Source organism: Schistocerca piceifrons, chromosome 7 (genome assembly GCF_021461385.2).
Source record: "Schistocerca piceifrons isolate TAMUIC-IGC-003096 chromosome 7, iqSchPice1.1, whole genome shotgun sequence".
NCBI lineage: Eukaryota > Metazoa > Arthropoda > Insecta > Orthoptera > Acrididae > Schistocerca > Schistocerca piceifrons.
Window position 1 is genome coordinate 168979168 of NC_060144.1, and position 21728 is coordinate 169000895.

The 21728-nt window shown below is 40.8% G+C and overlaps 1 protein-coding gene across 1 annotated transcript in view; it reads left to right on the top strand.

Moving 5' to 3' along the window:
• The window catches only part of LOC124805528 (lipase 3-like), a 99195-nt gene that overhangs the window by 20789 nt on the left and 56678 nt on the right, over positions 1–21728 (top strand). The window contains exon 3 of the mRNA XM_047266096.1: positions 169–283. Coding sequence (XP_047122052.1) covers positions 169–283 — 115 coding nt within the window. The remainder of the gene's footprint in view (positions 1–168; positions 284–21728) is intronic.

Genomic DNA, 21728 nt, shown 5'->3' on the forward strand with positions numbered 1-21728 from the left:
AGCGTTTTCGCCTCTGTGCTAGTTTGCTATATATTCATTCACCTTTGTGGTCGGTGTAATCGCTACTGTCCTCCATGACATGTAGCATGTTGAATGGTCTAGGCAGGAGTGAATGCATTTGGACCTATGAAGGTAGCTACTGGATTATTTCCTTTCCTTTCATTTCAGGGTACATTTTGGCTGATGCTGGATATGACGTTTGGCTGGGCAATATTCGTGGTAACTGGTACTCACAGAAGCATCAGGATTACTCTCCAAAAAAAGATAAATTCTGGAAATTCAGGTAAGTTTATTATCGATTAATTTAGCTTTGAAGACAATAAAACTAAATAGCAGCCAAATAAATTTTTTATGGGGATTAACGTCCATCTGTTATGCAAACAGCTGTTGTTTTTGATGCTCAACACATTCGTGCCGTCATCACTGGGTATTTTTATTCAGTTCCGTACAACGCAAAGAATATGCTTATTATAATGAAGAGGGATGGAGAAAGACATGAAGGCACAATTCGTCAGCCTAAGCAAGACAGCCGTAGGGATGGAACTGAGGATCGGGTAGGACAAGACAAAGATGTTGACACCACCCAGTACTGGAAAACATACACGGCACATTGCAATAGGTGGACAAATTTCAATACGTGGAAGAATATATAACTGGAAGAAACAGTAACAAAGAAGGAATGTATATGAGAGAGGTCACCTTTCGGTATGAGTAGAGTTGTATACAATAAAGAGAATACAGACACAAAGATGAAACACAACAAGGCAACGCTGACGAATGTGGTATTATATGCGGCTGAGACGATAAAACAAGGAAGAAATGATGCAGGTGCTGTTGTTGGTGTTGTGCTCTTCAGTCCGAATACTGATGCAGCTATCCGTGCTAGTCTACCTTGTGCAAGCCTCTTCATCTCTGCATAACTACTGCAGTCTAGATTCAGTTGAACTTGCTTACTGTATTTTGAACCTTTGGTCTCGCTCTACATTTTTTATCTCCCACTCTCTCTTCCTTTACCATACTGGTAATTACCTGAGGCTTCAATATGTGTCCTCTCAACGGATCCCTTCTTTTAGTCGCCGTCCGCTGTGGCCAAGCGGTTCTAGGCGCTTCAGTCCGGAACCGCGCGACTGCTACGGTCGCAGGTTCGAATCCTGCCTCGGACATCGATGTGTGTGATCTCCTTAGGTTAGTTAGGTTTCAGTAGTTCTAAGCCTAGGGGACTGATGACGTCAAATGTTAAGTCCCATAGTGCTTAGAGCCATTCGAACATTCTTTTAGACCAGGCTGTGCAATGAATTGCTTTTTTCCTCAGTTTGATTCAGTTCTTCCTCATTAGCTGTCAGACCTACCCACCCAATCTTCAACATTCATCTATAGCACCAAATTTCAAAAACTTCTGTTATCTTCTTGTCTGAACTACTTATCGTCCGCTTTGCAGAAGAACTTGAAAAAGAAGAGAGAAAAATACTGAGGAAAATACTAGGCCCTAAATGAGGTACTGAGATATGGATGCAGTGACCTAGGGAAGAACTATGTTGGGCCATGAGGAAGAATGCAAACGTAATGACGAAGTGAGTATGGGTAACAACGCCCGCTCGGCTAGCGCTGCTTCCAATCCGCCCGGCGGATTAGTGTCGAGGTCCAGTGTGCCGGCCAGTCTGTGGAAGGTTTTTATGGCGGTTTTCCAACTGCCTCGGCGAATGCGGGCTGGTTCCTCTTATTCCGTCTCAGTTACAATTTGTCGGCGATTGCTGCGCAAACGCTGTCTCCACGTACACGTACACCATAATTACTCTCGCATACAAACATTTGTGGTTGCACTCGTCTGGTATGAGACGTTCCCGGGAGGGGAGGGGGAGGGGGTTCCACTGGGGGCCGAACCGCACAATAAACCTGGGTTCGGTGTGGGGCGGCAGTGAGGTGAGTGGACTGTTGTAGCCAGTTGTGGGGTTGTGAACCACTGAGGGCTACGGGGGGGAAGTAGCCTCTCTGTCGTTTGTAGGTCCCTGGTTCAATAGACATGCACATACACATGGGTAACAACAAGGAGGATAAGAGGAAAGGCAGGGTCAAGTGGGTTTTGAAGTCATGAATAGCTGGTCGGAATTTGGTGGTCAATCTAAAAGGGAAATAAAATTGGAGAAGCAATTATACAAAGGCAAATTATGCCAGAGATCGACGACAGAGAAGGACGCAGGAAATGAATAGACAGTCACCAGTGGAACAGAGAAGAGATAGCGAAATCGAAGATCCTCGGAAAGAAAAGAACGGGAGGGCCAAAGGGAAGGGATGAAAGAGGTTGTGGGATGGTAAGAAGGAAGTCGGATAGTGCGATTATCTGGACTTCTCGATTAGTTTCACAAACGTTCACGCGGCCTTGGTCAAACTACTGGCACTGTTTACCATTTTATCACTGTTGGACCCATACTACATTTGGCCTGCCAGAATTTCACCGTGAATCTATCTGCAATTAAGACCTCTGTGCGGCCTTAGTCAAATTGTTGGCACCATTTCATTACGGCTGGACGCAACTTTGCATTGCATTTGGACCCCCAGAACGTCATGGTGAACCTCTGTGCAATTCAAACGTTTTGTCCACGCTAGTTGTATTATCCCACGTAATTCGAATCTGGAGTACGTTTCCAGTAGTCGTTCTGTTTCAATCGAACGCACTTGTTATCCGTACCGCAGCAGAACTGAGTCTGCAAGAAACCAGGAGATTGTACTCTCTTCTGATAATGCACCGTTCTTGTTCAATGGTCTTAGCATGAGACAAAATGTGTATCTTACTTTCTGAAGTCGCTTCGTATTATGAACTTAGTGGACGAGATAGCAAATTTCTTATGTGACCATCATCCAACCCTATTTGCGGACGTAATGTACCGCACTTCCGAGGCAATAATAAAAAATAGAATAATATAAGCATAATTTTAGTGACATGACTAAGTGTTATAAGCGAAAAGTAGTTATTGTTATACAAGGAAATGCGTTTTTTGTCAATGTTTAAAGTGTGCTGTTAATTAATCTAGGCACCCCACCCAAATTACCCCGGCTGACTGGCACATTAGGACAGAAGTGTAAACAAACGTTCGCTCGTAGCATCCATTTGTTTAACATATGAATAAAATAGATTGTTTATTCCAAATACAAACACCCTTCAAGTTAACATACAACTATGTATTCTTCAGAATATATAATTGTTACCCACAAAATATGAAGCCAAGAAGTTTTTAACATCAATGTAACATTGCAGTTCACAGATACTGGCCAATGTCTTTAACAATGTGCATCTTACCAAAACTTATAAGAAATTCCCACAATGTCTTAACAACGTTAAAACAGTTTCTTCAAACGTAATTCAAGTGGACTGCCAACACGTTTTTTTTTTAAAAAAGCGTAAATATTTCGTAAACATACAAAAATATCAGATAAAGATCGTTCAGCAGAACAATAATAAGTTCACAGAAAACGACAGGCTGTCTGAAAGATAATTTGGTTTGTTGACGACGCATTACCATTTACGTCATACGTTCCACGTATGCTGAACATCTCTTAACGACTAGCATGGCTACTGACGTCTGCTTTCACTACAAAATAGCCCAGCTTCACAGTCTTTGACCATAATGCATCCCGTTTCCTAAAATATGCATATTTTAGTCACAGCGTAACAGTAGATGATACGCAAGCAAAAACTAACGGTAGCGCTTACTGCGCGACAGGAACTCTAACATTCTGCGCGGTTTCTGTTTGTTCTATGTTGTGTCTCCCTACCAGTTTCGCGCAATGACGCTCTGAGCGTGTTTCTTGGGGAATTGACTAGTTGGAACCTGGGACCTGTTGCTGGTAAGGAGACACCAGACCACACATGACATGTAGAGTTCAGAAAAGTTCAGTGAGACTAGCGATGATATAACCAAATACTTAATGATTTCAGCGTCAGCTCCACTGCACTCTCTGTAAAAGAATCTTAATACTAACTAAATTTAGTGGACGGGGTTCAAGGCTTTCCTATTTTTAGTTAGCTGGTAAAATAACGTCGAAAAGGCAGTTAAGTTTACCATTGAAAATTTTATTCTACTCACAAAACCTTGTTTATAAATTGCACTATTGATAAAAGGAAATATTTTAATACAGGATGATAAAAACCAACTGCGTTCAACAAAAATGTGAACGAAAATTCCCTGAGTGGGTTTCCAAGTTCTACACTGGATCGAAGGATGACCTATGCCATATCACATCTATAATTTCAATTAAGTTTCACAAAAGAGAAAACTATCAAAATGGTCTACAGTGACCCTCAATTATCTTTAATTACTTATCTAACTTGTCGTAAATTACAGTGGCTGATGTGGCTTCTCAATAATTATATAACCGAAAAATCATCGCTTTTCAGATTTTAACTTATGTAGCAAATGTGAATACCATGAGCTTCAATTGACGATCGACACTAGTATTACATAAAAAGGGGATGTAACAGATGAGACTTCTGCAGTTCTGAGTGAAGCCTTATGCGCTCAAAAATGCAGCATCATGTGCATTCATTAGCTTGTCGGTGTTCGTCAGGGGGCAGCGGCCGGCGCAGCACCGTACAGATCGCCGTCTCAGAAGCAACTCTCTCATGACTACAATTTACCAAAGTTGGTTTAAAAAAAAAACCATCTGTCTGTGTTTTCATCTGACCAATCAGGGTCTCAATGTTAACCTTAAGCTCCACCTACAAAAATTTGCAACGTAACAGAGACGCGAAAAAGTCTCACGCTAAAACTTGCGGCTGGTGTGGTCCTTTTAGTGTTATCGTAAGATCTATACTGTTCTTCTGGAGGGCTCTAGCTTTTAACATGGACTGGGGTTGGTCCTGGTGGTTAGCTGCGACGTGGGTGTTTGTCCCTTGTTGTAGGGCCTTCTAGCTTAACACAGTTCTGCTCTCGGCTTCTGTTCTCGTTTCTCCCCTCGGAACTGCGTCTGTCTCACGGTGGGAAGGTACGACACGCATTTAGGCATTCTTGTGTTAGTCTGTGGTATTCCATTTGCTCACTCGTTACTCGTTTTACTTTGGTTAATTTAATGTCATGATTTATTCGGAGCTATGTGACATACTACTGGATTTGCTTATCATGTCAGGGTTTTCATGGAAGGTGTTGGATTTGCCTGACACCTTACATATCACCACCCATCGAACTTAATTTTTGCACTGAAGTTAGGCAATGATTGAATCATTGTCTAAGTCAGTCAAAAATGATTTCTTTATCTAAATTTTGTTGCCTACTGTTTAGCCACATTATTCTGGTTCTATGTTAGTTCGTATTACTGATTTATATTTTTATATTCTTCCACAGTATTCTCGAAAATATGTTTATATTGACAAGAGAAGAATATTTTTATGCTATTATTATTATTAATTTTCAATTATTTTCTTTATTTATTTAAGTGTGAAGCTTGTTTTTTAAGAAGTTGGTTATTGAAAGTGAGGAGTCTTTCACATCGATTTTCTTAGAAATATTTGTTTTTATAAATGTAGTAATTAAGTAAAATCTATTCCTAACACATTTTCTGAATATCATGTACAAGTAAAATGTTTTTGTTTCTAGACACTCATTTCACCATTGTTTCACTGACAAATAAGAATTACTTCCAAGAATTGCTTTGACAAAGAAATATACATACACAAGTATTGAGATATTATCCTAACAAATGGTACAAATGTTAAAAGAAGGGAAAACATCAAACAAGATAATTTTTTATTCTTTGTTTTTATAAGGAGAAAATAAGTAAAATATAGTTATTCGTTTATTGTTATGAGGAGAAAATAAGTGGCATATAGTTTTAGTTTTTGTTATGCCTGACTTTTGTTCTTTATATATTGTCCATTTCAGAACTAATGACTTATTTTTATCGATAGTCTATTTTTTACTTAAGTCCGTAGTCAATGACTGTTATTTTGTAGTTTATTAGCTGTCTGGTGTGCTTAACTTATTTAGTTTTTCAGACATTTCTTTTTGCACAATTCCTACAATACATAATTTGATTCACACATTCACACAATCCTATGAATGTTTAAGAATGAGGTTGACAAATGTTTTTGCATGAAGGTGATGGACTTGAGCGAGATGGATATGGGCAAGTGTTTGATGTACAGCTTTGTTCGTCATTCCTTGTTGGCTTTGCAAGTGTGTGTTGCTGTTGTGGAGGTCCCATAATGGAATGGAGCTGTGAGTGCAGAATCTCGTGGTTTACTGGCTTTGTATGCGTGAAAGTCATCGTTATGTGTCGCCGAAAGCTGTCGTTTTTCGTTGTAATACTTCGCAGACGACTACAATAGGATAGGGATTTGGGAAGGTATGTCCCCTATTCTTCACACATCTTCTTTCTTGGTCTCAATCTTGCGAATCTTCAACTTCTGTTTTTCCTGCTTTTTCTCTGCTTCTTACTTGCTTCTTGGTTCTTCTCTGGGCAGGATATGGAAATATTTATTGATAACTAGTCGCTTTGAAGTTCTCCTCTTAGTAACAGTTTGATAAATTGTTTGGGTGTGTCATTTTTACTTTGTGGAAGGTTTCTTCAGTTTCGTGCACCAGTGTGCTGTTTAATAGCAGTAGTGTGACTTTTACCCATTTTTTTTTTTTTGCCAGTGGTGGCTTGCCCAAGCGGTCTTCTCGTTGGGCCATTTTTTGCTCGCTCCGGTGAGTCGGGACATTCCAAGACCCTCTTGGCCTTCCATGTTCCGCCACTCTGTGGTTCCGTGTTCTGCCCCAGCAGGGTTCCGCTTAGCGGGCAGATTTACTGCCCACTTCGGCTACAAGGGCCCTCTGTTGGTCTCGCTGTCCTTTCCCTTCTCTTGACGCTTCTGCCTTGTAGGAATCGTGTCTTGCTAATTACGTCGTTTTCTTTCTTGATATTTCTCGCATTGCAACTTGTGGGTCGTTGCATCTGGTCTTTGCTGGAGTTTTTACAATGGTTCTTACAAATAGTTTTACTTATAATCATCTAACATATGTCTAGTACCTACATTGTTTTGTGCCTTTTTAAAAAGCTTTACAAATTTCGGCACCCTTTCCATGTTACAATTCTAAGATATTTTGAGTCTTAACTTCTACAAGAATCCTCAAATTCGTTTTTTATTGTTGTGTAGTGTCATGGTGTATAGCATTTTAGTATTTCATGCTGTTAGACTATCTATGCTTTATCCCTTCACCTTAATCTGTGCTACTATTGGTGTAATTTTTGTTTTTGTTTTTATTGAAACTACTTTCTTTTTCCCACCTTCCTCTCTCTTCATTCTTCTTTCTCCTGACGATCTTATCTGCAACATAATCTTGAAATATTGTGCTGATTATTTACCAGTAATAAAATTTATCTTCAAACTTTTTGATATGGCTCACATGGTGAAGTGCTAAGGTTTTGCCTGTTTTTGGATTCATTAGTTCCACAACATTATCATGAGAAATTCGGCTAATTATGACAGGTCCATGGTATGCAGCGTAAAACTTATGTATTTTATGTTTCTGTTTGCTGGAGAGATGGTGTGTTTTTACAAATACTTTGTGGCCTACTGAGAATGTTCTTTTAATTGCTGTTCTATCTCCTCTTTCTTTTCTTTTAATGGCTGCTTTTCTGATGTTGGAGAGTGCTGTTGCTATGACTTGTTTGTGCTGCCTACGTGGTACAATAGGAAAACTAACATTTTCCATAGTTAAGTTTGGGGGTTCAATATTTTTAAGTACAGTAACTGGAGGTAGTAGTGTAGTGCTATGTGGCATTTCATTTATTACTTCTTGAAAATCTTTAAGGTATATATCCCAAGTGTTGTGTCTTTTGCCTGCATATAGTCGGCATAAAGTGACTATGTCCTTCATAGATCTTTCTGCTGGATTTACGCTAGGTTTGTACTTAGATATATAGATGGGTTTTATTTTGTGTTGTTTTAACGTGTTCTGCCATTGCACTGATTTGTATTGTGGGCCATTATCCGAAATTATTCGTTTCACTCGACCTACTTGTCTAAAAAAATCTTGTCTAAATGCTTTACTTATAGTAAGACCTGTTGCCTGTTTTAATGGTGTCAAGGTAACATATTTAGAAGTAAGTTCCAAAACGACAAATATGAAAATTTATCCAATTTTTGTGCATGGGAGGGGCCCCATCAAATCTGTTGCAGCTATTTGTTTTAATTTTTTAGGGATTATTGGAAACATAGGTGGTTTGGTTTGGAAATTGACATGTTTAGCCCTCATACATTTTTTGCATTTGACTAATACTGTTCTAATTTGTCTTTCCATATTCGGAGAATGGCTTGTTTGTTTTATTTTTAAAAAGCATTTCTTTGGTCCAAAGTGGCCATTACTTAAATGTGTATACCATATGTACTTATTAATTAGTTCATATGGGATATAAATTAACCATTCACTCGTTGCAACAGTTCGTCTAAAAAATAAAACATTGTTTTTTACGAGATAGTGCTGTCGAATGTCTGGAAAATCCTTACTTCTCCACTTGTGTTTGATTCCTAGTATTTCGGGATCCTTGTCCTGTTCTTTGCCTATGTTTTTCAGTGCTGTCGTAATGTAGTTTTCGAAAGGTACTTGTTTCATATAGTGCATTGTAAACTGGTCTTCTGCTGCTTCCAAAGCTATGTTATTGGATGCACCCTGTGGACATCGTGATAAAGCATCTGCTAGTACATTCGCTGGTCCTGGTATGTGTGTAATAGTGAAGTCAAATTCTTGTAGTATTAACATCCATCTGGCTAACCTTCCATGAGTTAGTTTGGCGGATAACAGAAATTCTAATGCTTTGTGGTCAGTGTATACTTTTGTGATTTTTGAGTTTCTCCCAGCGTATTTGATAATCAAAATATCCACGGGTATGCTGCCGGTCTATAGTGTCCAACGGGCACAATATTTCGGCGATCATACATGTCGCCATCATCAAGTGATCGCCTGATGATGGCGACATGTATGATCGCCGAAATATTGTGCCCGTTGGACAATATAGACCGGCAGCATACCCGTGGATATTTTGATTAGTGTATACTTTTGTTTTCCTTCCGAATAGGAAGTATCGAAGAGGTTGGAAGCCCCATACAATGGCCAATGCTTCCAGCTCCGTGACTGAATAGTTTTTCTCGCTTTTTGTGAGTACCCGACTGGCAAATGCAATTGTTCTATACGATCTTAGCCCTGCCTGTTCGTATTCTTGGAATAAAACAACTCCTAAACCTGTTTTCGCGCTATCAGTGGCCATACAAAAATTTTGTGTTAGATCAGGATGTGCTAAAATCGGTGCTGTTGTTAGTACGTTTTTCACTTTTAAAAATTCTTCATTGACTTGTTGATCCCATACCCATGGCGTGTTTTTTCCAGTCAATGCACATAGGGGTGGTGTTGCGAGAGAGTCGATCCAAATAAATTTTTTATAGAATCCGGTGAGACCTAGAAATCCTCTGAGAGTTTTCTTATTGTATGGAGTACAGAATTCTTTGATTGCCGTTAGTTTTTCTGGGTCAGGAATTACCTCTTTCTCTGAAATTATGTGTCCTAGAAATTTGACCTCTCGCCTTCCAAATTTGGATTTTGTTATATTTACTGTGACCCCATGCTCTTTCATGATCTGTAAAACCTGATTTAATGTGTCATTGTGATGTTCCCAAGAGGGTTCTGCTATAATCACATCATCAACATAACAAGTAATTTTTGTAAAATTTCAGGACTGAGTATAGTATTAAATCCCCTAATAAACGCTGCTAATGATATGTTTAAACCAAATGGCAATCGTTTAAACTGGTAACATCTACCGAATACGATAAATGCTGTAAATTTTCTACATTCTGGGGCTAATTCTATTTGCCAGAAACTACTCCGTAAATCAATTGATGAAAATATCTTAGCACCGTGGAAGTTTTGTATCAATTCCTCTAATTTTTCTGGGCGGTCTGTCTCAGTGATTATGATTGTGTTGATCTGTCTGGAATCAAGCACTAACCTGATGCTCCCATCTCGTTTTTGTACAATATGGAGCGGGCTGTTATATGTGGAGGTAGCTGGTTCAATAATATCATCAGCTAACATTTTAGATATCTCGTGGAACACTTTATTCCTGTAGCTTAATGGGATTGTATAGGGTGGCACTCTAAATGGTTTGTGCTGTTTTACTTCAAACTTGTACTGAAAGTGTTTAATACTGCCAGTCTCAGGTAAAAGTACCTCTGCTTTATCTCGTAAGATACCCTCTAATTCTCTTTTACTGTGTTCCGAAATACCTTGAACTTCTTGCAATTTTTCGTCGATTTGTTTATGGACTTCTAACATGAGTTGAGGCGATTCCCCTTTTTGTGCATACCATTCTAATTCTTCATCCTCTTTATCTCGCGTCATTCTTAATTGTTTGTTTATAACTGGTATTTCTTCTAATTTTAGCTTTTGCTCAAAGAGAAGTGTGACATTCCCGAATGTTACGCTACCTTTCCCCATATCTATTATCGCTCGTCTCTCATTTAAAAAATCTGCACCTATAATCAAGTCTACAGTTAGTTTAGGCATAATCACGAGGTTGGCTTCGATCTTTTGACCTTGGCACGAAAGAGTTAACCTTGTTTATCTCCAAACTTGCGCAGCATTGTTTCTAATAGGACCTTTTACTTTAATCTTACGTGTTTTCAGAACTGGCAATTCCTCGTTGGCATTACAGTGCATGAATAAATTTTCTGAGATCGCAGTCAGTTCACTTCCGCTATCAATGACAATATTGACTGGGATATGCTTTACCATGGCCTTCACAATTGGGCGAACTTTCTGTAGAATAACCTTCGACTGCTACTTCTCTCTCTTTTATTTCCTCTTCTCTATTTCTTCCTTCATTTACGGTTTCTTCAACATCCTCTACTTTTTCCTCATCCTCGTCTATCTTCTCCTTCTTCGTCGCTACTTCCACATAATCGCATCTAAATGCTCTAATTATCGCTTCATAACTTCCTTCATTATATACGCTGGGTTGTGTGCCCACTAGCAACTTATTTTCAACTTCTGTCGACTGCGCATTATCCTCATCGAATTCGCTTTCCCTGGTTTCCATCTCAAATAGCTCTGCAATACTCATTACTTCGTCCTTTCCTCCTACATTCGTTGTGCATGCCTCTGGTAATTCATCTTCCTCGTCAGTATTCTCCCAATTAATTTCTTCCCAACATGATATTGTTATTTTCCTGTCTTCGTTTTCATCTGGTCTCTGCGGATTTGTTTCTTCCTTCTTCTCTTCTCGTGATAAGGTATTTACTTCTCTGTTCAAGGTGCTGCAATTGTCCTGGGTCGATGCGTCATTCTCTTTGGCATGGGCGCTTAGCTGTCAATTCGAACGTTTATCGGGGTTTAGTGGTCTTAGCTCCACCTCTTCTATCTGTATTCTCTTTTCTTGTTCAGCTTGTTGATAGTGGTTTCTTTGTTGATAATTTGTCGGTCTATTGATTATCCAGTACCCGTTCCGGTTGTCGTTATTCCCTCTGTAATAGTTGTTGCCGTTCCTAGGTGAATTATTGTTATTGCCATATTCTCTTCTAAATCCATAACTGGTTCTTTGTTGAAATCTATTGTCGTTTCTTGGTGCGAAGTTATCACGTGGTTCGTAATTATTGTTTCTTCGTACTATGTCTTGTGGATTCCACTGCTTTTTGCTTTCGTTTTCACGTGCGCTTCGTCTTTTTCTTGCGTCATCTTCCGAAAATATGAACTCTAGTTCCCTTAGAATACCTTTAAATGCTTCGACGTCATTGCCTCCGCGCCCTACTAATGATTGCTGGTATTTCAATGGTAACTTCATCGCCCGCAATTTAATCAACTCTCCGGCACTGTATGGTACATCTAAGCATTGATTTTTCTTTGCCATTAATTCGAAAAATTTCACGGGACTCTTCTCTCCTGAATTTTCAAAATATGGGTTCTGTAATAATTCGTACTTCACTCTGTTCTGTTCTTCGCTGGACCAATATCGTAAGAGAAACTTCTCTCTGAAATCTTCGTACGATCGGCATGTCGCTGCAACATTCTGCGTGGTTTCTGCGACTGTTCCTGACATGTGTGCACATATAAAGTCTAATTTGTGTGCTAGCGTCCAGTGATCTGGTAATCCTACTCGGGAATTGATCAATAAAAGTTCATGGATGTAATGAGTTTCCTTCTCGAAAGTGTTGAAATTTTCTGACTGTAAGGAAATGATCGCTGTCGTACTTCGTCATAGTTCCATATGAAATTCGCGATTCTTCGCCACTTTTGTTTCTGATCGTTTCTCCCGTCGTTCTTTCCGGTTGTGGTAGATCCATTGGATATTGTCCACTGTAACTTTCGCGTACCCTTGCGTAGTATCGTTGGAGTGGTACGCAATAATTTCCTTCCATCGGTTGTGAACGTGTAGCTGAATGCATTGCACTGTACTCTTCGCGACCTGGCTTTCCATTGTCAGGTATTGGTTCGGTATCTTGTCTGGCTAACGTTGCCGCTTCATTGCACGATCCAAACTGTCTTGAAACATATATTTGTGGTTCTGCATGTGTTTGTGGTGCCGTTTGTTCATCAAGAATTTCGAAACGTGTTTTTTGCGGTGCAGGCTGTCTGATTTCACGTATGTTATTTTCCGCCTGTGATTGGAATTGAAAATGCATGATATCTTCGTTAATTGCTTGTTTTTCCGGTGCTGCTACAGATACGGATGTGGTTGCAGACTCTGTGCTTATTCGATCTTGTTGACTATCTTGTTCACTGCGCTCTTCAATGGTTTGCAACAACTCTGTTCGCAATTTCTGAAATTGTCGCTTCGTTTGCGCTTCTGTTTTGACTATGCGTTTATCATATCTTTTCAGCGCTGCTTTTGTGATACGTTTGCGTAACACACTGTTTTCAACAATTTCACGCGCTGTACCTGCTGCTTGTCTAGTAATTACGATCTGTTTCCTTAGTTTCATGACTTCTCCCGGGGTGTTGTTACGTAATGTTTTGATCTCGTCCTGAGTGTCATTACACAATGTTTGTACATCCGCTTGTACCTTGTCAATGTCTGTTCGCAATTGATAGTGACCCGTTACTAAGTTTCCTATCACTTCTCGAGATTCTTTTGCCTCGTCTTCAATATGCACACACGACTTGACAATCCATTCACATACTTGTTGGGTCAGAACCAACTTGTCAACAATGTATCCACCACCTGTGCGCTTGCATTACAGAAAAAACTTAATTCTAACAATATTAAAATTCATAACTTAATTATGCTATTGTCTCTGCTAGAATGTCTCACGTTCTATTGAATACTTTCTTACTATCTATCGGTGCAGCTACTGTTTTCGCTATTTATAACTTTAGTAAAAAATTTTTTACTATGAAAATTTTTCAACAGGATATTTTTCTGACCTACGTAGGCATATGGTCGCCCTTCAATCATGGTATTTTACCATCCTGGCAGGGTCGCTATTCTCTAACATTCTGCGTGGTTTCTGTTTGTTCTATGTTGTGTCTCCCTACCACTTTCGCACAACGACGCTCTGAGCATGTTTTTTTTAGGGAATTGACTAGTTTGAACCTGGGACCTGTTGCTGGTAAGGAGACGCCAGACCACACATGACGTGTAGAGTTCAGAAGAGTTCAGTGAGACTAGCGATGATATAACCAAAAACTTAATGATTTCAGCGTCAGCTCTACTGCACCCACTGTAAAAGAATCTTAATACTAACTAAATTTAGTGGACGGGGTTCAAGGCTTTCCTATTTTTAGTTAGCTGGTAAAATAACGTCGAAAAGGCAGTTAAGTTTACCATTGAAAATTTTATTCTACTCACAAAACCTTGTTTATAAATTGCACTATTGACAAAAGGAAATATTTTAATACAGGATGATAAAAACCAACTGCGTTCAACAAAAATGTGAACGAAAATTCCCTGAGTGGGTTTCCAAGTTCTACAATGGATCGAAGGATGGCCTATGCCATATCACATCTATAATCTAGGTTTAAATTAAGTTTCACAAAAGAGAAAACTATCAAAATGGTCTACAGTGACCCTCAATTATCTTTAATTACTTATCTAACTTGTCGTAAATTACAGTGGCTGATGTGGCTTCTCAATAATTATATAACCGAAAAATCATCGCGTTTCAGATTTTAACTTATGTAGCAAATGTGAATACCATGAGCTTCAATTGACGATCGACACTAGTATTACGTAAAAAGGGGATGTAACAGATGAGACTTCTGCAGTTCTGAGTGAAGCCTAGCCTTATGTGCTCAAAAATGCGGCATCGTGTGCGTTCATTACCCTGTCGGTGTTCGTCAGGGGGCGGCGGCCGGCGCAGCTCCATACAGCTCGCCGGCTCGCCGTCTCGGAAGCAACTCTCTCCTGACTTCTCCTTACTACAATTTCCCGAAGTTGGTTTAAAAAAAAAGCTATCTGGCTGTGTTTTCATCTGACCAATCAGGGCCTCAATGTTAACCTTAAGCTCCGCCTACAAAAATTCTGTCTATCCAATGAGAAACGTTATACTTTTCGTGGTGGGGCAATGTTTTTAAAGTTTGCAACGTAACAGAGGCGAAAAAGTCTCACGCTAAAACTTGCAGCTGGTGTGACCCTTTTAGTGTTATCGTAAGATCTATACTGTTCTTCTGGAAGGCTCTAGCTTTTAACAAGGGCTGGGGGGGGTGGTCCTGGTGGTTAGCTGCGACGTGGGTGTTTGTCCCTTGTCGTAGGGCCTTCTAGCGTAACACGGTTCTGCTCTCGGCTTCTGTTCTCGTTTCTCCCCTCGGAACTGCGTCTGTCTCACGGTGGGAAGGTATGACATGCATTTAGGCATTCTTGTGTTAGTCTGTGGTATTCCATTTGCTCACTCGTTACTCGTTTTACTTTGGTTAATTTAATGTCACGATTTATTCGGAGCTATGTGACATACTACTGGATTTGCTTATCATGTCAGGGTTTTCATGGAAGGTGTTGGATTTGCCTGACACCTTACATAACTTTTAAATCTCGGCCAGGAAGGTAACAAAATCTTTCAAGGTGACGCGCAATAGTTCGAACAAAACATAATAAGGTTCAGCGAGACATGCACCACTTCTAATCTTGCCTCAGAAATATATGTAGTGAAACCTCAGCCTTAAAGCAAACCTTAATGTTACTGTGTAAGCTTCACATTAGCCTCGACAGTATAAATCATAGACCACAATTTTACTTGGTGCCACAAACAGAAAAAAAATTCAGTAATATTGGACAAGACAGGCACCGTAATGTTCTTGACCAACATGACGAACGACCGCAATACTGTCGTACCTATAAGCACGCAGAAATAATTACTGACCAAGCTTACAGTATACCGACGGCATTAATCTTTAGACTAAGATGCAAAGACAAGAACATACACAGTGCAATGTTAGTGATGCGTAACCATAACGTACCACAAAACAGCCTACAAACCCTGATCCCACCATCATAACATCGTCCAGTTCAAAAATAACCCGACAAGCATCACCTGAGAGCGCCCCCAGCGCACCACAGCTTATCGAATGTGGCTGTTACTTCCTCGTGAACACATATGCACATGCAGACTCAACCGTAAGCCGTAACATGTATCTGGAAAGACTTGATCCCGCCCGGGAAGCATTCGAATGTCACTGCAACACCAGCATATATTAGCCAGGAGCCCGTTACCACAAGCAGCTAAACGTGGTTCTCTTCGATGGCGCAGAAACCATGTGCTAATCATCCAAGAGCTAAAAGCCTGCTCTCGGCATCGTTCACGTCTAAGTGACTTGTAAATACATTACGGGTCTCTCCAGTCTGAACGTCCACCTCCATTCGCTGCCTGTAGTCACTTCTCACTGTTCAGATTCGCGTCAAAGAAGGCACCCAGCATAGAGATCACTGAGGGCACTTGATGTTGCGATATCTTTGACACAGCCGCTGTCGATAGCAATAGTGCCAACCCTGGGTACAATTGACTTGGAATCCAAAACTCAGATGGTGTACGGTGAAACATGTATTCAGTACACAAAAGGAGGTCAGGGATTTTCACCTGCCCCCAGATGACTGGGTGTTGTTGTGTCGTCTCCATCATCATCATTCATCCCCATTACGGTCAGAGAAAGGCAACGGCAAACCACCTCCATTAGGATCTTGCCTCGTATGGCGGTGCGGGTCTCCCGCATTCCCCTTCGCTCTGTCAAGAAGCATGGGACTTCATTCCCAATGAATTAGGAGCTGCATCGAGTCTGTAAGAAAGAAGACAAATAGATACCACTTACAGGAGAATTTAAAGGCCTGAAAGACTAAAACCATATACCCGACTGGAACTCGAACACAGTTTGCCCCTTCGTGTAGCAACATGAAGTTCCGAATTCGAGTCCCGAGCTACCACCTTCTTTCCAGCAAGTTCTATGAGAAGAAATTTTCATTGCAGGTCATATTTACTTTATTTGCTACGGAAGCTCAGTGTCACAGATCTTACTTAAGCAGCACAAGGTGGTAGGTGGTGCTCATCATAAACCCACCGATGATTCGCTGATGACGAGACATTACGACCACCTGCTTTATAGGCGTGTTGGGCAACCCTTAGCAGACAATACAGCAGAGAGTATACGTGGAATGAATTGGAAAATTCTGTAGCAGGCTTCCGGAGGTATGTAGCAGCTGTTGTCTACATCTACGTGATTACTCTGCTATTCACAATAAAGTGCCTGGTAGAGGGTTCAGTTCCATTCTTGAACAGCGCGCGGGAAAAACGAGCAATTAAATTTTTCTGTGCGAGCCCTGATTTCTCTTATTTTATCGTGATGATTATTTCTGCCTATGTAGGTGGATGCCAACAGAATGTTTTCGCAATCGGAGGAGAAAACTGGTGATTGAAATTTCATGGGAAAATCCCGTCGAAGGAAAAACGCCTTTGTTTTAATGAGTGCCACTCCAATTCACGTTTCATATTTGTGGCACTATCTCCCTTATTTCTTGATAATATAAAACGAGCCGTCCTTCTTTCTACTTTTTCGATGTCATCCGTCAGTCCTACCTGATGCGGATCCCACGCCGCACAGCAATGCTCCAGAATAGGGCGGACAGCGTGACGTAAGCAGTCTCTTCAGTAGACCTGTTGCACCTTTTAAGTGTTCTGCCAATGAATCGCAGTCTTTGGTTTGCTCTACCGACAACAGTATCTAGGTGGTCGTTCCAATTTAGGTTATTTGTAATTGTAACCCTTAAGTATTTAGTTGAATTTACAGCCTTCAGGTTTATGTGACTTATCGCGTAATCGAAATGTAGTGGATTTTTTTATAGTATTTATGTGAATAACTTCACACATTTCTTTATGCATGGACAATTGCCATTTTTCACATCATACAGATATGGTGATGCATTTTGCACGAAATTCCCGGAACTTACAGTTTGTGGGCACTGAGCTGGTGCCCTAAGCGCCCCAAATATGTTCCATACAGTTCGGATTAGACTAACTTGGTGGTGAAGACATCAGCACGAGTTTACTATAATACACTTCAAAGCGCTGTAGCAAGATCCTGGTTTTGTGACACGGACAGCTATCCTGCTAAACGTGCCATTGCCGTCGGGGAAATCTTCAAGCATGAAGGGATACAGGTGGTCAGAATTAATGCTCACGTAGTCTGCAGGTGTTACGGTACATCCGATTTCTATCGCAGGTTCCATGGAAGCCCAGGTGAACCTCCCCCACGGAGTAGTACTGCCAACATCGGCCTGCATCCGAGGCGCGGTGCATGTTTAGAACAGCAATCTCCTGAGTGACGTTGTTCGGGACACGAAATTTCATGGTGTTATAAGAAACGTGTTTTATGCGGCCAGGAGACTTCCTTCCACTGATCGGCAGTCAGACTACGACGATCCAGCGCCCTTACAATCGTAATTGACGATTCCGTTGCGTCAACATGGGAACACTCAACGTCCAACAATGTGCACCTACCAAGTACTAAAACACGCTTGTGCCTGCACCAGCTTTGTCGTCCTATCTACCACAAATCAGCGCCTACCCCACCTTGCAGAGCGGGCAAGCTAGAAGCCTCCGCATTGTGCGAAGAGGCGTGTGCGTCCAACACCTTGACGCCTACTCCTGGTTTCAACTCCTTTCACGCAATTTCCATATATTTTTTCAAACAAAATTCCAAAAAATTCCGCACTGGCTGTGTGAATGATTTTTATTAAATCTGCGACCGGTTTCGCACTACTTACCGCTGCATCCTGAGGCAATCTGTACCAAGAACAATAAGAGCTCATATAAACTACTCGATCCCCCAATTCTGAGATGTAAATTACACTTTTAAATAGCCAGTTTTTTTAATGAAACAAGAAAGTACTCACACACGCTGTTTACAACATAGTAACGTTGAACATTGTCCTGTAGCCACTCCCCACCATTCACGTCCAATATACGGTCATCTGGTGAAAGCGATAATTAAAATTTAAAAATCATTTTGAAAAATATTGCCTATTGTCAAAGTCGTTCATGTCAGTTGATTTCCCTATTTGCAGCCCCTATTGTCACTAGGCTGGTTCCCCATTCGATTCAGCTGCGCTTACATAACAGGTGTTTATCATTAAAGTGCAGCTAATCAGGGAGGTCCAGCGTGGACTGTAATTATCGGCATATAATGCCTGGTAGATAGGTTAATGTGTTAAAGCGGAATCGATTCTCGCTGGAAAACAAATTAGTTCCTGTTGTGGCCACCAGGTGCAAATCTGGCGCTCTACACTGTGTGTTTGTAAAGCTCTGTATAAAGGAATGTATGTCCATCCTTTTCCCCTGAGTTTGTCGCCGTTCGCCGTTCAGGACTGGCTAAAACTGCGTCACGTGACATTAGCAGTCATTGTGGGCCCAAGCGTTACGTGTGAAGCGTAAGAATTGTTGTGTACCTTCGAAGTTTTAAGCAGAATAATGCCTCAGTGCTTTGCTTTTGGCTGTTCATTTCGAAGCGAAAAGGGGGGAACACTGTACAGAATTCCTTCCGAAGAGAGAGATGCAACAAGAAGGAGAATATTCGTCACAGTGAGAAAGGTTGCAGGAACTCGACTCAACCATTCAGTTAATTTTATTCATTTCTGGCCTTTTGTCTTCGTCTCCTTTTTACACTTCTGTTACTTTATTTCCAATCCATTCGAACAGCAAAAAAAGACAGAAGAGCTAATAGGATGGTTTAATGACAATTTAATCACAAAATAGTAATCTTAGAGATAAAACTGCCACAGTTAGCACATAAAACGAAAAATAGTGAGTGGTACCGTACAAAGTTATCATGACCGGTAAAAAGTTTGACCTGGTCGACTGTACAGTATGGTTCAAACTTATATTTACGATTCTCACAATAATAAATTGTACTTTGTTCCACAGAATATAATATAAAAAAAATTGCTCTAGACAACTACCGAACCTACGACCTTTCATTCAGTAACCATTGCCGTTACCAGGAGACTATTATTACTGTTGCAGCCTGGCCGGTAATCGATGTTATATTAATACAAATAGAGTTGTTACTGTTTCCTACAGTCTACTTTTGATCGTAGGCTTAGTGTTATTCGAACACAACTTAAAAATATTATATTCTCTTGTACTTTCGTAATCATTAATGTCAGTCGGCCGGAGTGGCCGAACGGATCTAGGCGCTACAGTCTGGAACCGCGCGAACGCTACGGTCGCGGTTTCGAATCCTGCCTCGGGCATGGATGTGTGTGATGTCCTTAGGTTAGTTAGGTTTAAGTAGTTCTAAGTTCTAGGGGACTGATGACCTCAGCAGTTAAGTCCCATAGTGCTCAGAGCTATTTGAACCATTCTTAATGTCATAGAAAAATTTGCAGACAAAAGTTTTTGAGATAGATCTGACAAAAATCTAAAGTATGCATAATCATATAGGCACCTTTGTCAGTTCTATTTACTAACGTACCGTGCATATATATATATTTCAATCCAATGCTTTATTTGGTATAGTAGAAGAGACATTGGGCGAATTTTCGTAGTACCGAGTAGCAGGAACAAGAAGTATGTCGATATAGAGCTTTAAATTAGCGACGGGGTTTTCCTTACATTTGTGAACTAATATTGGTTCCCTTTTGTCCTGCTGACTATTGGATAGTATCAATTTAACGTTAATTAAGAAAACAGGTGTTCAAACTCGATACCACAACAATAACTGCGAAATCTGTTTTCGCTATTAATAAAGGATAGCAGGAAAAAAACTGTTTCGTACTCGCCACAACAAATGCTTTTCGACTCATTTAGCTTAAATTTGTTCCGTTTGAAGCCATTGATTAGTTTTACAAGTACATTAGACGGTTGAGTGCACTTCTTTAATTTACACTGCTAAATATGCTGAAATATGTTGCGGAAGTCAATATATCACCAGCGGCGCAGTGGGCCAAAATGGCGATCACTGGCAAGTAGGCCGTACTTTCCCTATACAAATCTTTATGTGTATGACGGTACGACATCCACGCTGCCATCTGAATACCCACAACGTGAGTTAACAGCATGGCTATCGAGAAGAGAGATGGTGCTCCGTTAGTGAGATTGTTTTATGTGAACGGCAGCAATTAAAGTGCTGCACTGAGACAGTGTTGCCGATGAAATGCCTGAGGAGACGCCCGATGTCATTAAATGGTTTAAAGAAGATGATACTGAAATTCGAAAATACGGGTGGACTTGGTGTGACATCTGGAAGAGGAAAGCGTCCCATCCCGCTGGAAGTTGTTGTCGAGGTTTCTGTTGCTGTAACTTATCATGCGGCAGGTACATCGACTACGTGCTATTGCTCGTGCAGTGCCACAAGAATTGTCCATCCCATGGACAACGGTATAGAAAGTTTGCGGTTTATATTAAATTGTTATCGGCGCAAGATCCAGACAGTGCAGCAACTGAAACCATCTTGATCCGTAGCAACGTTCTGAATTTGCTCTTCGGTTCCTGGCGCGGATCGATGTTGATGACATGTGGCAGGGCAATATTCTATGGAATGACGAGGCACATTTTGCACTATATGGTGCAGTGAATACACAGAAAGGCCGAATATCGGGTACTGTTAAACAGGGTGTTGTGCACGAACAGCCATTGCACTCACCGTGTAAGACAGTGTGAGGTGGATTCACAAGCACCTTCCAGGTGTACCGTGACGTCTGCACCTTATACAGAGCTCTTTGTGCAGCATGTGATTCCTGCTTTCGAAGAGAGCAGCTGTATGGAAACAGCTGTTTTCATGTAGGACGAGACAACACGTTATGTCTCTCGCCGTTGAAAGATCTGCTGTCCGGAACCGCGTGACTGCTACTGTCGCAGGTTCGAATCCTGCCTCGGGCATGGATGTGTGTGATGTCCTTAGGTTAGTTAGGTTTAAGTAGTTCTAGGGGACTGATGAGCTCAGATGTTAAGTCCCATAGCGCTCAGAGCCATTTGAACCAAAGATCTGCTAAATGCAGCCTCCCACGAACGTGTTACTCCAGAGATTTTCCTGATACATCGGCTGAAACTCTAAATCCATCTGACTTTTAGCTCTGGGGATATCTAAAGGAACTTTTTATGCCCACGTCCAGTTCCTAATCAACTGTAATATGGAAACATATGTGTATACGTCTTTCTTGCATTCACAGCGCCTGATTTGCCCCTAGTGGCGAAATTGGAATTTTTTCGTCCTAAATCGGTTCCACACTAAGTGATTGGAATATACGCCAAGTTTCGCTGCCGCACGATAATTACAGCCCACACT